This window comes from Dasypus novemcinctus, chromosome 9 (genome assembly GCF_030445035.2).
Source record: "Dasypus novemcinctus isolate mDasNov1 chromosome 9, mDasNov1.1.hap2, whole genome shotgun sequence".
NCBI lineage: Eukaryota > Metazoa > Chordata > Mammalia > Cingulata > Dasypodidae > Dasypus > Dasypus novemcinctus.
Genome location: NC_080681.1, coordinates 45,712,520 through 45,726,771, shown reverse-complemented (window position 1 = coordinate 45,726,771; position 14,252 = coordinate 45,712,520). Strand labels below are relative to the sequence as shown.

The following is a 14,252-nucleotide window of genomic DNA, read 5'->3' as shown; positions in this document are numbered from 1 at the left end:
ACTTAATATTTAAAATAATGCTTTACTTTTCCCTAATAAACATAATCTAAATTAAGGTTGTTAACATTTTTACTGTAAAATCATATGACCTTATTCCCCTTTCTAGGCCTTGCAAAGTTGGTATTCATCATTTACCGGAGTCTGGGACAGTTCCTAAGTACAGAAAATGCAACTATAAAACTGGGTGGTGACTTTATAGGTCGCAATAGTACTATTGCAGTGAATTCTCACGTCATTTCAGTTTCAATCAATAAAGAGTCCAGCCGAGTATACCTGACTGATCCTGTGCTTTTTACTCTTCCACACATTGATGTAAGTAATACATGCTAATGAATTAATGGGAAGGTGATAAAACCAGTGAGGAAGGAAAGCAAAACTGATATGCTAGAGATGGGGAGAGGGAAGTGATGGGAGATTGGGGAGAGGAAAGAAAAGAACTTTTCATTTGAGTTTTAAATCTTGGACTAGGTCAGAGACACAAGTTTATTTAAGTCTGTGAACATAAAATTAAATGAGCCTGGTTCAGTGATTATTAGAACTTAAATGTATTCTTAATGAAAGCTAATTCAGTAATCAACATGAAAATGTAAATGACTCCAATTTGTTTCAGAGTGAAAATTAACTCTTACCTTAGCAGCAGGAGAGCTGAATATTAACTCTTAGAACTCTGTATTTTTAGTGTGTCAAATCAGTTTTTTAATTGGTATTACTGATCACCAAGCACTGTGTTTAAAAAATTTAGGATCAAGGAGATGATATTCCTCCTCTGCTGTGACTTAGAATTTAAGTCAGTATGTTAAAAGAATCCACTTTGGTAAAAGATTGTGTAGAGTTGCGCACTGTTGTTACAAGGAGAGTGAATAAATGCCCTCAGATAGCCAAGTGAATCTCCAGAATTGGCACAGAAAAATAAATTTGCACAGTTAAGCACACCTTACATCTGCTTCAGTTGATTTACTCTTTTAAGAATCTTAAGGTACTAAGTCCTACATGATCCAAATTGTCACTGTGCCACTTTAGAACTAACCAGAAATTGGCCCAAAATTTTAAATGGATTTTAAAACACATGGTCCTTAAAGAATTTCCTCAGAACAAATTCATGGCTTTAATTTTGTCAAACAGAAAAAAAAAAATGATTCTAATGTACCATCAGTATGTAAAATCATAAGATGGAAATAGTAATTGTGTAAAATGGGTCTTTGGTAATTTAGAGTACACTTTAGAGTGTTTCGGACTATAAAGCCCCTTTTAAGCTAGATATCTAACTTGTATAACATAGTCCACAATTTTGCTGATGAAAAACTTTATAGTCCGAAACATGCAAAGTTTAATCCAAATTACCTTTTATACATATTAAACAATTGCTATTGCCAACTTAGAGTGTAAAATCCTAATTTTATCTTGTCATTTTATTTCCCAGCCTGACAATTATTTCAATGCAAACTGCTCCTTCTGGAACTACTCAGAGAGAACTATGATGGGATATTGGTCTACCCAGGGCTGCAAGCTGGTTGACACTAATAAAACTCGTACAACGTGTGCATGCAGCCACCTAACCAATTTTGCAATTCTCATGGCCCACAGGGAAATTGCAGTAAGTATTTGCACTTCTAATTAGTAAGAGAGAAAAACTGCAGAGATTTAGTATAGCTTGTATAATAGTCCTTTCTTTGGGTGCTTATCATAACTAAAAAGCAAACAAACTAATGTGGAATTCTAATTGTTTCCACACTGTCCATATATTTTTAAGAAACCTTGGCTCTATATTTACTATTACTTTTCAAAACCATGTGTTTTTACAGGCTCATTATAAATTTTCTTTTTGGGACAGGTGTCTGGGAGAGGCAGTAGGGGGTAAAAAATGGAAAGCAGTAGGTCATACAGAAGAGAGAAAGAGCTATAAAGTTTTTATGCCATCCAAATTAATTTCATCACCTGCCCTTGAAGTTTCCTAAAACCTTGTCACTGTAATTGCGCACACTGTAAAGCTGCAGAATTTGAAAATTCATAATAACTTTTAGAATATTTTTCTTTTTTGTGATTGAGAGTGAAAGGCAGAAGATAAAATTATTTTTAAAAATATAGCATAAAACTCAGATCAATTGTGTGCTCAACTCTCAGTATGTAAATATAATATAGAAACACAAGAAGGAAATAAAAATTTAAAACTTGGCTTATTTATTGGCCTAGAAAATGATTAAAATGGCAATTATTTTTTTATCACAGCAAAGTATTCTTTCTTATTCTGTCATATAAATATTTTCCATATATTTATTTAGGTAATTATGTCAATAATTATTTTGATAAAACTGTGCTCTTACATTATTTTGTATTTAAAAAAATCTTCCTCTTTCCTTGGTCATTCTTTGGATATAAAAGTCAATAAGATAATATTGAATTCTATTATATGGTCAAAATTGAGCTCTGTTTGAACATACATGAAGTTATTCTTCAGAGAAGTTCAGTATTAAATGATGTTCTGTTACATGTGAAAGCTATCTGTCCTTCGGTTTATATGATGCAGGAAGATTAATGATTCTCATATCTCTTTTTTTCCCAGTACAAAGATGGAGTCCATGAATTACTCCTCACAGTTATCACCTGGGTGGGAATTGTTATTTCCCTTGTTTGTCTGGCTATCTGCATCTTCACCTTCTGCTTTTTCCGTGGTCTACAGAGTGACCGTAATACTATTCACAAGAACCTCTGTATCAACCTTTTCATTGCTGAATTTATTTTCCTGATAGGCATTGATAAAACAAAATATATGGTAAGCATCCCTTTCGTTTGTTGACCTTGGTTCTCTAAAAAGTGATTATCATGGGAGTGAATCTATAGACATATTTGGCATGGCAATATTGAAAGTATAATTTTTAATAAATTTAACGGCAACCATATCCTTAAGCAATATTATTATGTGATAAAAATATCACCCAAAATCTGCCTGGTCATTTCATTTATTAAGGTACATTTGCATTTTTCTGGATTTTTATTAAGTTGTATAATTTGAATGGAAGTGTACTGGCAATACTGAAATGAAAAGATGCTTTTCAAAATTTCTTATTTTGCTGATACTTTTGCCCTGGCCAGTGATCATTTCTGTATATTCAAAGCAATTTATTCATCACAAAGTCTCAGTGTCAGAAACAGAAATTAATGATTAGGTAGTGTTTCTCCCTATATTTATCTGAACCAGATGAATTTAAGAATGCTCCAGATATGACAGAAAATAGTCCATTAGAGCCAGGGTATTTTCCATTCAAAGAAATTTTTAAATTGTTATATAAAAATAGGAATAATGTATTTGAAAACAATTGTTTTAAATACTTATAAAACAAATCATCAACAAACAGAATATTCAGATTTTGTCATGGATAATCCAAGAAGAAATACTAAGATTTTTTATTGGATGCCTAATTTCACTGCAATATGGTAATAATTATATTGATGAAATTTCTAGCCCACCTGGCATCCTGTAAACATTATACTGTTAAAATTTGGCATTGTTTGTAGCTCACTTCCATTTTTGAAAAAAAATATTTTGAAGTCATAATGTAATCCAAATAATGATGCACTTTAAAGAAAATAGGAAGTACTGTCAGTGAATATGTAAGTTTTGAGGTGGGAAGTTTTTATTCATGTGATTTCTTTTGTGTGTGTTGTTCTTTTCCTTTATAGATTGCATGCCCAATATTTGCAGGACTTTTACACTTTTTCTTTTTGGCGGCATTTGCTTGGATGTGCCTAGAAGGTGTTCAGCTCTATTTAATGTTAGTTGAAGTGTTTGAAAGTGAATATTCAAGGAAGAAATATTACTATGTTGCTGGTTACTTGTTTCCTGCCACAGTGGTTGGAGTTTCAGCTGCTATTGACTATAAGAGCTATGGAACAGAAAAAGCGTAAGTAATTGCAAGTGACCTGAGTGTTTTTGATGTGAATAATTTTTAAAACCTGAAAGCTGTCAGTGAGGGTCTCTGACACACTAAAATAGCATCTGAAGGATTTATTGGTAAGAGAATGGGCATGCCGAGAGCAAATTACAATCAAGTCTTTTGTAATTTTCTAGGTTCGGTGGATTTGTATTCTGGCAAGGCAGATTCTAAATTATGGACTTTCTTTTTAACACAAAAGATGACCTGAAACAAATTGAAAAAGTAAATAACTTTTTGGCCTTAGAGAAATATTAAGTCAAAATTCTACTCAACTTAAAGCATCTGACGGGTTTAACTACTTAGTTTTAAGCTATTGCTTCATTAGGTCTCTTTGTGCAGCCAACCCTCTAGCTAACTCTTATTCTCAGTTGTGACAGTAGCACATTCCATCCATATGTTTTTCTTTGATAATATTTTATCAGGCAGTTTGAAAGATTAAAATAGCTCACTGTCTTTTATTTATAAAAATAAAGATATTTATGGAAGGTGACAGAAGATACACATAGGCATGTTTCTAAGGATTTGATATGCTACAGGCAGGAATTTGCCTTCCAATTCTGTTTCTTTGTTCCTTTGATAAAATTAGTTATATAAATATTCTTTAAACTAAAGAAAGCTTTTTTATGACAGTACACATGATGAAAGAAATGAAAGAAATTCAGTGGGGATGCAATGTAATATGAAGTGTAAACCACTAAGTAAAATCTGTTCTATTTAGTTTATCTGTTTAGTTTAATAGGCAGTTCTGTGGTTTGAGTTTATTTTTCTAGTATTCATTCCCAGTTTAGGTGTTATATTTGTACTATATTACATTACAGCAAACATGGCATCTGAACAGTTTTTTGCCTGTTTTGTTCCATTAGTTATAAGCACTTTTCTTCATACATAGAGATAAAAGGTAAATTTTGAAAATTACATGTAGAGCTTAAGAAATTAAAAAAATTTGGATATCAAGTTTTAAGTTTTTTTTAATAAAATCTGATGCCTTAAAAATTTGGTAGTAGGGTGAGGCTTGTTGTTTGCCTTTGTACAAGCATAGTTAGTTATGCTCTTGTCAAACAAAAAAGCTGAAAAGAAAAAACAGCAGGTTCAAGTAAATAAATCACATTATACTTTGTTAAGTCAAAACCAGCTCAGAATTATTAAAATTGTTCTTGGCCAAGAAGAATTTCAAAGGTAATTGTATAAATACTTTTGTCTTTTAGATTTTTAAATTTCTCTTTTCTTTGTCATGCTAAAAATTTATTGAAATTGCTTAATAATTCATATTTCTCTTTCATAATAGTTGCTGGCTTCATGTTGATAACTATTTTATATGGAGTTTCATTGGACCTGTTACCTTCATTATTCTGGTAAGCATCTTTTGTTTTCCTCTTCTTTTTAATTGCTTCTTTAGCAGTATTACTCAAACAAGGATAATTTGTCTTATTGTTAATTTATCTGTGCATTCAAAGATCTATGCAAACGTCCATCTTACAAGATAGAATTATATAGTTTATTTTAAACATTAGACTATTATTGAGAGCTCATATACTTGCTAATCAATACTATTTCTAAAAATTATTTTACTCTTAAAAGTATTTTCCAATTTTTAATTCAATATGCCAAAATGCAGTGTCATAAATTAAGCTTTCTTATAAGCCATGTTATGATTATGTGGATTGAAACTAGTGGATAATTATAGAAAGGATAACTAATGGATAACTAATGGGTATGGAATATTTTCTTTGAAATTATATATTTCTTCACCTAAGAGTTCTAGTTCAGAAGGTTATATCTCCAAAATCTATGTTATTTGCCCTGTACCAGTTTATGTAACATTTATGAATGATTCTTAAATGAATCATTTAAAAATGATTTTAAAAGGTAAATACTTAATTTCTACATAGTGATGCATTATCTGTAAATGTCCACACCTTCTTTCCTTTTTAGAGCACAAAAAGTTTTAAGCAGCTTAGATTAGAAATGAATATTAAATCAATTTTTCAATAATTAGAAATAAACTACTTTTCTAAGAGTTAAAATACTAAATAAAATTGCTGATTTTTAACAAAATATTTTAAAATTGAATTTGGCACAATTTTAAGTATAGTACATTAAAGGTAATTTTTATTACATTACCTTTAGTCATATATTTGGAATACAGTTGAAATAAAAGAACGTAACCAAAATATTTGATTTCAGAGATTACTCATCTGTAGCATTATGCTGGTAGAAATAGTTACTTAACATTATGAAATTTAAAAAGAAATCGAAATATTGCCTTTATCTTTTTATTTTTTTAAGCATTTTTAAAATGTAATAAAAATGATTTTCTTAGGAGATTTCTGCACTTAACTAGTGTTTTATAAAATTTGAGTAAAGTTTTTAGGAGTTGAAGGAAACTTAAAATCACATCAAATGTATGTATATTTGTCATTAAAATTAATTACAAAATTAAATACTCAAAGCAAAATGAACATTTGAGATGGATGCCTACATGAATCAAACCAGTAAAATATTCTCAAATGTTCCCGCTGATTTTCCTTCTAAATTATTCAGTTTAGATGATTGTCCCAGTTTTTGTTATTGGATTACTTATGTTAACATAGCTTTTACGCCTATCTAGAATTGATAGCTGACACGAAGAGGTAGCACCCTTAAAAAGACATTCTTCTTTTTTCCTCTAAGCACTTGGCCAAACACATTTATACTTTGAAGAACATAAAAACTGCTTTAGGGATATTGGTCTGATCTATAAAAATATCACCTGTCATTTCTGCAGTTTTGTTTATTTTGTTTATTTGTATCTTGTTTATTTGTTTATTTTATATCTCTGCAAGTAAGTACTGACTTCAGAGCTTTAAAAAACATTCCATTTGGTGAAAGGAGGTAATGTTCAACAAATTCAGATTAGAGTATGAAAAGAGATAAAGGACATTTTATTATATTTACCATTTATAGTAAGAGTTCATTATTATTTATTAGTCTTGTTATTATTATCCTCTAACAGATCATTTAAGTTGAAATGTGAAGGGCTTTTGGGAACAATGCTCCCAACTTAAAAAAAAAAAAAATAATGAAACAGCAGGTAGCAATCACAGTACAGACCCTGGAAATTATTCTTCTCGATTGCTTTGCCCTCTAATCGTCCCAACGTAGAAACAATAAGTGGTATAAGAGTGCAAAACAATATCTTGCATGTAACCTAAATGAAGATGTGCTATGATTGTACAGCATATGTTTGTTGAAATAATACATTTACCTGCATATATCTTTATGGTGATTAAAGATCTTTAAAACTAAATTCAGATATAAATCTAAAACTTAAATTCATATAAATTATACTATATTCTCTTTTAACAGAATTATATAGTGGCATTCCTTTAAAGTATTGTTTTACATTTCCAACTTTTCTGAATCATCCATTTAACTAGTAGAATTAAATAGTAATAATAATATTAAATAGCTGTATATTTTATATAATAATGATTTTATGAAGAAAAATAATATGCTAAGAAAGCTAAAACTTCCAACTTCTGCATTTCTATAGAATGTCTTGCCTACAGGCACTGGAGTTATTATATCTATGAGAAAAGTGCTTATAAGTAATGAGCAGTGGGAAACCATTAGTGTGCCTGAAATGGTTTAATGAAAGCTTGGATCATGACACGTCAGGAGCTGTTCTTATCATTTGGACAGCTCCATCTGCATCGTTAATAATTAATTCAGTTCAGTAAGAGTTCAGCTCACACACTCATTTAGAAGTCTTCTTCAGAGAACACCTCTCTGGCTGCTAGTCCCAGGGAGAAATAGGTTTCTACTTGGCTAACAGCAAAGATCTGGAGATACAAGTGAAGTTTTAGAGCTGCATTTGCCAGGTAGCAAAAGCTCCAAGGAGGACAAAAAGGGTCAGAACATGTGCAGTTCAGCTAGGTTACTTCAGAGTGGTAAATCTGTTCTTCTGTCTTATCATATCCATATCAGCGCTGCAGGCTGTGGAAAGAATTTTAAGTTGCTGAGCTCAGACAGATGTGATTCAATTGAGCAGGTTGATGTCTATAAAACAAACAGTACACTCCTTTAATCTGTGGTGCCTCCTCCCCCCTTTTTTAAGAATTACTTTTTATTTTCATGTTCCTCAATATGGATGATTGATTGTCCTGTGCCAAAACATTTCAATATTTTATCAGCAAGTACTGATAAAAATTATATAAAGAATAATTTATGAAATTATTTTTTGGGGACAGTTAAAGAACAATATCCATCAATGGGAGAGAAAGAAATCATTTTGGTGATTTACTCTTTTGCATCAATATAAGGAAATTTTTTTTTTCTTCTGAACTTGGTCTTTTTCACTTTAAGTTCTATTAAAAGATACCCATGTACCTATTTAAAAGTACATCTACACATATACAGCAGTTAAAATCTGATTAATTCCTGGATGAGTTGTGTCACTTCCATTATTAAGCATCAATGTGGGCATTTAGACTGATGGGCTGTCACACAGTATGTAACTCAATCCTGTTAATCTTAGTACTTATTAGTGGCTTCAATATGTAAAACAGAGGTTGCAGGTAACGAGGTTTAGACAAATCTTTGTGTGTGTAGCTTTAACTCCACTTGTTCCCTCTCTCACACCTTTTCACTTGTCCCCAAATATTTAAACTTAGTATTCTTTATATTGGAAAGGTAAAGCAGTGAACAAAATGGGTTTAAAAATGGCTGCTGTGAAATTCAAGAGCAGCAATTAGACATGGTAGAGACATTCTTCTCTTCCTGACTCTTGGCTTGCTTTTCAGTGAGGAATGGGGAAAATGCTTTGTTAAGTGTTATGCTTTCTTTAAAAAAAAAGAAAAGCATATGAAAGGTAGGAAAATAAACTGGGAAGAAGTAAAAATGAGGAGAAGTAAATTACTTAACTTTAATGAGAAAAAAGAAATGTACGTATATGGAAAGAGCCATTTATGTCATGTGAAGAATGCAAAGAACGGAACTTCAGATTTATAGCCAGTAGTCCATTTGAAACCTTTAGTCTTCAAGTAACTATTTTGAACTGTAGATTTTATCAAAGATATTTTTATTTGTCCCTCTTTCTCTTGTTTTGATTCCCACAGTTGAATTTTAAGAGAACAGGAAAGGAGTTGGAGAGGGAAAGATCTATTGAAATATTTTACACTACAAAAATCATCATTCTTCTTACATATCCCCTGAAAAAGAACATAGCAACAGTATTTGTTCTATGAAACTAAAAATTGAACTTTTACATTTTTTAAAGTTTGGAAAAAATAAGAGATCTTGAAACCTACATTTTAAAAAATTGTTTGTTTGGATATATGATCTATTTATTTCCAGAAAATATTTCACTGTCCATGTATATTGGAGGTAACATGTTAAAACATTCAATATCTGAATGATGTATTCATTTCTCTAACAGAATTAATAAATTTAAATGTGTTAGTGAAGTTTTAATTTTTTTATATGGTGTTGGGGAAAAGAAAAATATTTTGCAATCACAGAAGATTCCTTTATTATTTTAGTTAGCTTTTTCTGCCATCTTATGATTCACTATATGTCTTGCATGCTTTTTTCATAATTACTTTACCTTGAAATGACAGTACTTATATGTGCCATTGTCTCATTATTTGTATACCTTTAGTCTTATTAAAAAGATTAAATTAGTATTGGATTTAACTATACATTTTTGACAGTCTTAATGTTAGTGCATTGGCTATACTTTTTATTTTCAGTTTATTTAAAAAGGAATAGTTTACAGACATTTATGAAATAGTACAAGTGCAGAATCTTTCTGTGGCTTTATGATCATTCCCAGTATTTTCAGTTCCTTAAAGAGAATTTTAAAGGTCTTTTTGAAATATTTAATTTTAGGTATGTTAGACACAATATCTTTCTTTTTTACACTTTCAGGGATTTGTGTGATGATTATATGATTACAGAAGTTATAACAGACATAAGTTTAGATGAAACACAACTAACTGTTGTTAAGCAAACAGTGTGACTAGTGGGAGGAAAATGGGATGTTTTAGCAAGTTGCTGATTGTAGGATGGTAATATTTTAGGAAAGGAGTGTAGAACTAATAATTCTAAGTCCATCATGTGGAAGCCATTTTAAGAGCATTCCTATCATTATTCAGGATTTCTCTGAGACTGTATTTTATATATTTATTAATTGTCTTAAACTCATTCATCATACCTTGGTGCTTTCTTAAATTAGATTACTCTTTATTGAAATGCTATCTTTTTACATATATAAAAAATGAATATATCTTTGCATGGTTAGAAGATTGATTCTTTTCTCATCCTGAAACAATTGTTAATTGGGCTATGGAGCCAGACCATATAGTACTTTGAATCTTAACAGTAAAGTTTTAGTGGCTAAAGTGTTATTTGACAAGATACTTAGCATCTCATTTATTTGTAAAATGGCATACAAGTACCTGCTACCTCTAAGAGGTAGGATTATGTAGGTATTTGGTTTATGTTTTCTTAGTAATTTTCTGAACTCTTTGTACTGTGAATACATTGCATTTGTAACTAGAAAGAAACACTTGTATACGACTTTAAAAACCTTAGTTGTGTGAGGGGAAGGGAAGGAAAAGAATGCACCCAAAAAGTCTAAATGAGATAATGTTTTCTTGCAGCATATTGTATCCACTCAATTTCGTTAGTCCTCAGTCTTACTAAAAAAATATCTTTATATCATATTTAAGCTTTAATTGTATTTTATATTGGTAGATTTCATTTTATTTCCATTTTATTGGAAAATATTTTAGTTCATAAATGATTTTTACCTGCTTCTCTTCATGAAAAAAATATTCTAGTGGGTTCACTCCCAAGATCACATTTTCTGCTTATTTTTAATTCATGACATAATACTTTATACATACACATTTTTTCTCTCTGTACTTGTAATTTCATATGTGATAGTCAAGAATTAATAGTCATTTTCTATAACATAGTCAAGAATTTATAACTTAGTTCTAATAATATTCCAGAAAGCAAAAAAAAAAAAAAAAAAATTTTGTTCCTGAAGGGATAAAAGGACAGTTGTAATTATTGCTTTGAAGACTTTAAACACCTAATTGTGAACCTGTTCAGGCAATTATTTATGAAGAGAGTGTGGAAAACAAAGATCCAGAAGTTTGGAACAAAAAGTTTCTTATCTGAAGCATTCAGAAAGAAAAGAAGTTTAAAAGACTCAATAAAAAGTAGGTTGTATGACCCTAATTTTCAACAAATAACAGGCATTCTTACCCAAGAATTCCAGTCAAGTTGTCCTTTTACATGATTTTGTTTGTTTTGGGGATATTTATAGAGTTCATTACTTTTAACCATTCCTTAAATTTACTAATGAAACCATTGCTTCATAAAATAAAGTAAAAACAGTGCTGCTTTTGGCTTAAAAACAAAAACACAATCAGAGATACACTTTACAATGATTCATAAAAAACAAATAAAGAATTTGTAGCAGGATCTCTCATTTCTCAAGGACATAAATTACATCTTCATATCCACAATATAATGAGCACCTCTAAGCATAGACCAGGAAAGTCAGTAAGTATTTGTTGAATGAAATTTCTTGTAAATATCCCTGAAAATTCAAGCATTTATTTATATTGTGGTCAAATGGGATCATCTTGAGAAAATAATATTAGAAATTATTTCCACAAACTTATTTATTTTTCTCTAAAAAGATATTTTAAGAAATTAATTTTTAAAATACCATTATTTAAAACAAACTTATCTTCAAGTAAATAAGAGCCACAGATATAGTGCTATCTGAAAACACGTGCAGATAATGCACTGCCCACTAAATTCATTTTATCCCTTAAGAGGAAATACTACATTTAAGAGAAATAATAAGGAACCATAAACAAAATGATGCATAGCTTTAAAGATTTTCCTCTGTTTCTAGATTCATTATTAGGAAGGACTTGGAAATTTTAATTTAAGGCCCGTATCATTTATCCTCATTATAAAATCAGAGGCAGTGATGAATGAGTAAAATAATGCTGTCGTTTTTATCATATAGTATGGTGACTCAGTAAAAACAATTATGTTACTCTGACAAAATAATGTTGATGGTCTGTCACCAAGGAATTTGTATTCAACTCCATGCAGAAAAGATCATTTTCTGAGTATATACCATTTGGACTTGTACTCTCATATTAAGTCATGTTAAACTCACAGAATAGCTTTTATTTTTAAAGTAGTAATCCAAAGTAAATAAGATGACAAAAAAGTCCAGAAGCAGTCTAGCTTAATTCTGTTTTTTAGAGCATAAAAATAGAATTACCTCCCCTCCAACATTTTGTTAGTTGTCTATAAAAGCAAATGCAAATTACACACTTTTGTTTCTCCTCAGTCAGACATACTCCTTTCCTTTGAGTTTGCTCTTGTTCAACTATTGAAATCCCAAACCTTCCTTCAGTATCAGGTTTCATCACCCCCTTCCCCCATCACCCTTTTGCTTTTCTTTGCATCTAGATTTTTTGCGCAGTTGAGTCTTTTGAAGGACTCAAAACAGTCTTCAGAATGTATCATCTACTTGAATTCAATGTAGAGACAAAGAAAAATGAACTGATGACTATTGACAGGATATTGTTATATATATATATATATAATTTTATCTTATTTTATAGAAATAATAAATATTTTTTCATGTTTTTTCTTTCATTTGATTCTCAAAATTGCCTTAGATATAGATTGTACAAATGTTGTTATCCTCAATTAAGAGATAGTCAAAATCAAGCACTAGACTCTCAACCAAAGTCTTAACAGTTCCAAACTTGGGAATCTAGCCATTATAAGTTACTTGATGTAAATGCTTCTTCTAAGAAATCCAGTTAAATGGTTCCATCTAAGGCTTTTAGGACCTGGAACAGCTCTACTTAAGGAAACGAATTTAGATTTACTAATTTATTTAATCATCTTCATATGATACTGACTTAACGAGGTTGCAGTTTCATGTCAAATGATCAATTAAGAATTGATTATACCTAGCCAGAATATCTTTATATAGACTTGAGTTGATCCTTGTACACGAAAATGGAATAGTCTAACACATGCCATTGATATTTAACTCATTAAATATATTTGCAAAAAATGTATTCAGTGTTTACTCTTTGTTCATAGTGGTCTAATTCCTTCTTTGTTATAACAGCTAAATATTATCTTCCTGGTGATCACATTGTGCAAAATGGTGAAGCACTCAAATACTTTGAAACCAGACTCTAGCAGGTTGGAAAACATTAAGTAAGTGTTTTGTTTTTTAATTTTAGTACTTGGAAAAACTTAGTAAAAGCTATTTTCCACAGGGAACACATGAATACCTTCTATCAACTCTAGAAATTATCCAGAATGAAATTTTACTGATCAAGGTTGAGCTTCAGTGTTAACCATGTTACAGATACTGGTCAAAAATTTGGTAATTCTGTCCTGACTTAGAGGAAGAAATTGTTTCAGTGACTTCCTGTAAATTCCATATCACTGTAGCAATTTCATTTGACTTTTAAAATACAGTTCAAAATGATGTTTCTGTTTGCATGACTTGATATGATTATATTGTTTGTTTTGTTAAATGACTTTTTGATTTAAGGATTCTGAGCAGTTTCTACTCCTAATCCTATTCTCCTAAGAGAATTTACTCTATTACTATTGTTAACTTGAAGATTATCTGTTGTTTTCAAGCTAATTAAACAAATGTGTACTTTATCTCAATGCTGAATAAAAACTGCAATATCCTATTAATGGAAAAACTGCTATGTAATTAAAAGAAATTAATAGCTGTTGCTTTATAAGATCATTTTATGTAAGCATTTTCAGAGTTACTTTTTAAATAGGAAGTTTTATTCAAGTTAGTTTTAGTAGGATTATGGAAAATAATATTTTAATGTAAAAAAATGGCAGATTCTAGAGTAAGGGTAAATATGTTAACAAATCAGATGTTTTAGATAGGTTAGTGCCAGCTTCATTGCATGTTGCATGGTAAGAGAGAGAGCTAATCTTTAGCATCTCTCTCTTTTCTTCCTTTTCCTCTTTCTGTCTTCTCATCTACACCAGTAATTACCGTGTTTGTGATGGCTACTATAATACGGACTTACCTGGGTAAGGTAGAACCCTACATTAACAAGTTTATGGCATGATTTATATTTTTTACAAATCCGTCAGTATCATGAATTGCCCTTAATTTTTATAATTATTTTGGAGTATCTAATTTGCTATAGTATTTTAAACTATAATATGCCTTTATTTTTTAATTGCTTGCCTCTGCATTTTGACTTAATTTTGACTAATTTATAAAATATATAAATGCTTTCT

General features: G+C 30.4%; 1 protein-coding gene across 26 annotated transcripts in view; it reads left to right on the top strand.

Annotated features, from left to right (window-relative positions):
- ADGRL2 (adhesion G protein-coupled receptor L2) overlaps positions 1-14,252 on the top strand; it is a 653,868-nt gene that overhangs the window by 628,155 nt on the left and 11,461 nt on the right. For all 26 annotated transcript variants that reach the window (XM_058303275.2, XM_058303285.2, XM_071217326.1 and 23 more), the window contains 6 exons: positions 107-312; positions 1,421-1,594; positions 2,561-2,770; positions 3,679-3,899; positions 5,218-5,284; positions 13,096-13,187. In XM_058303275.2, the coding sequence (XP_058159258.1) occupies positions 107-312; positions 1,421-1,594; positions 2,561-2,770; positions 3,679-3,899; positions 5,218-5,284; positions 13,096-13,187 (970 nt within the window). The remainder of the gene's footprint in view (positions 1-106; positions 313-1,420; positions 1,595-2,560; positions 2,771-3,678; positions 3,900-5,217; positions 5,285-13,095; positions 13,188-14,252) is intronic.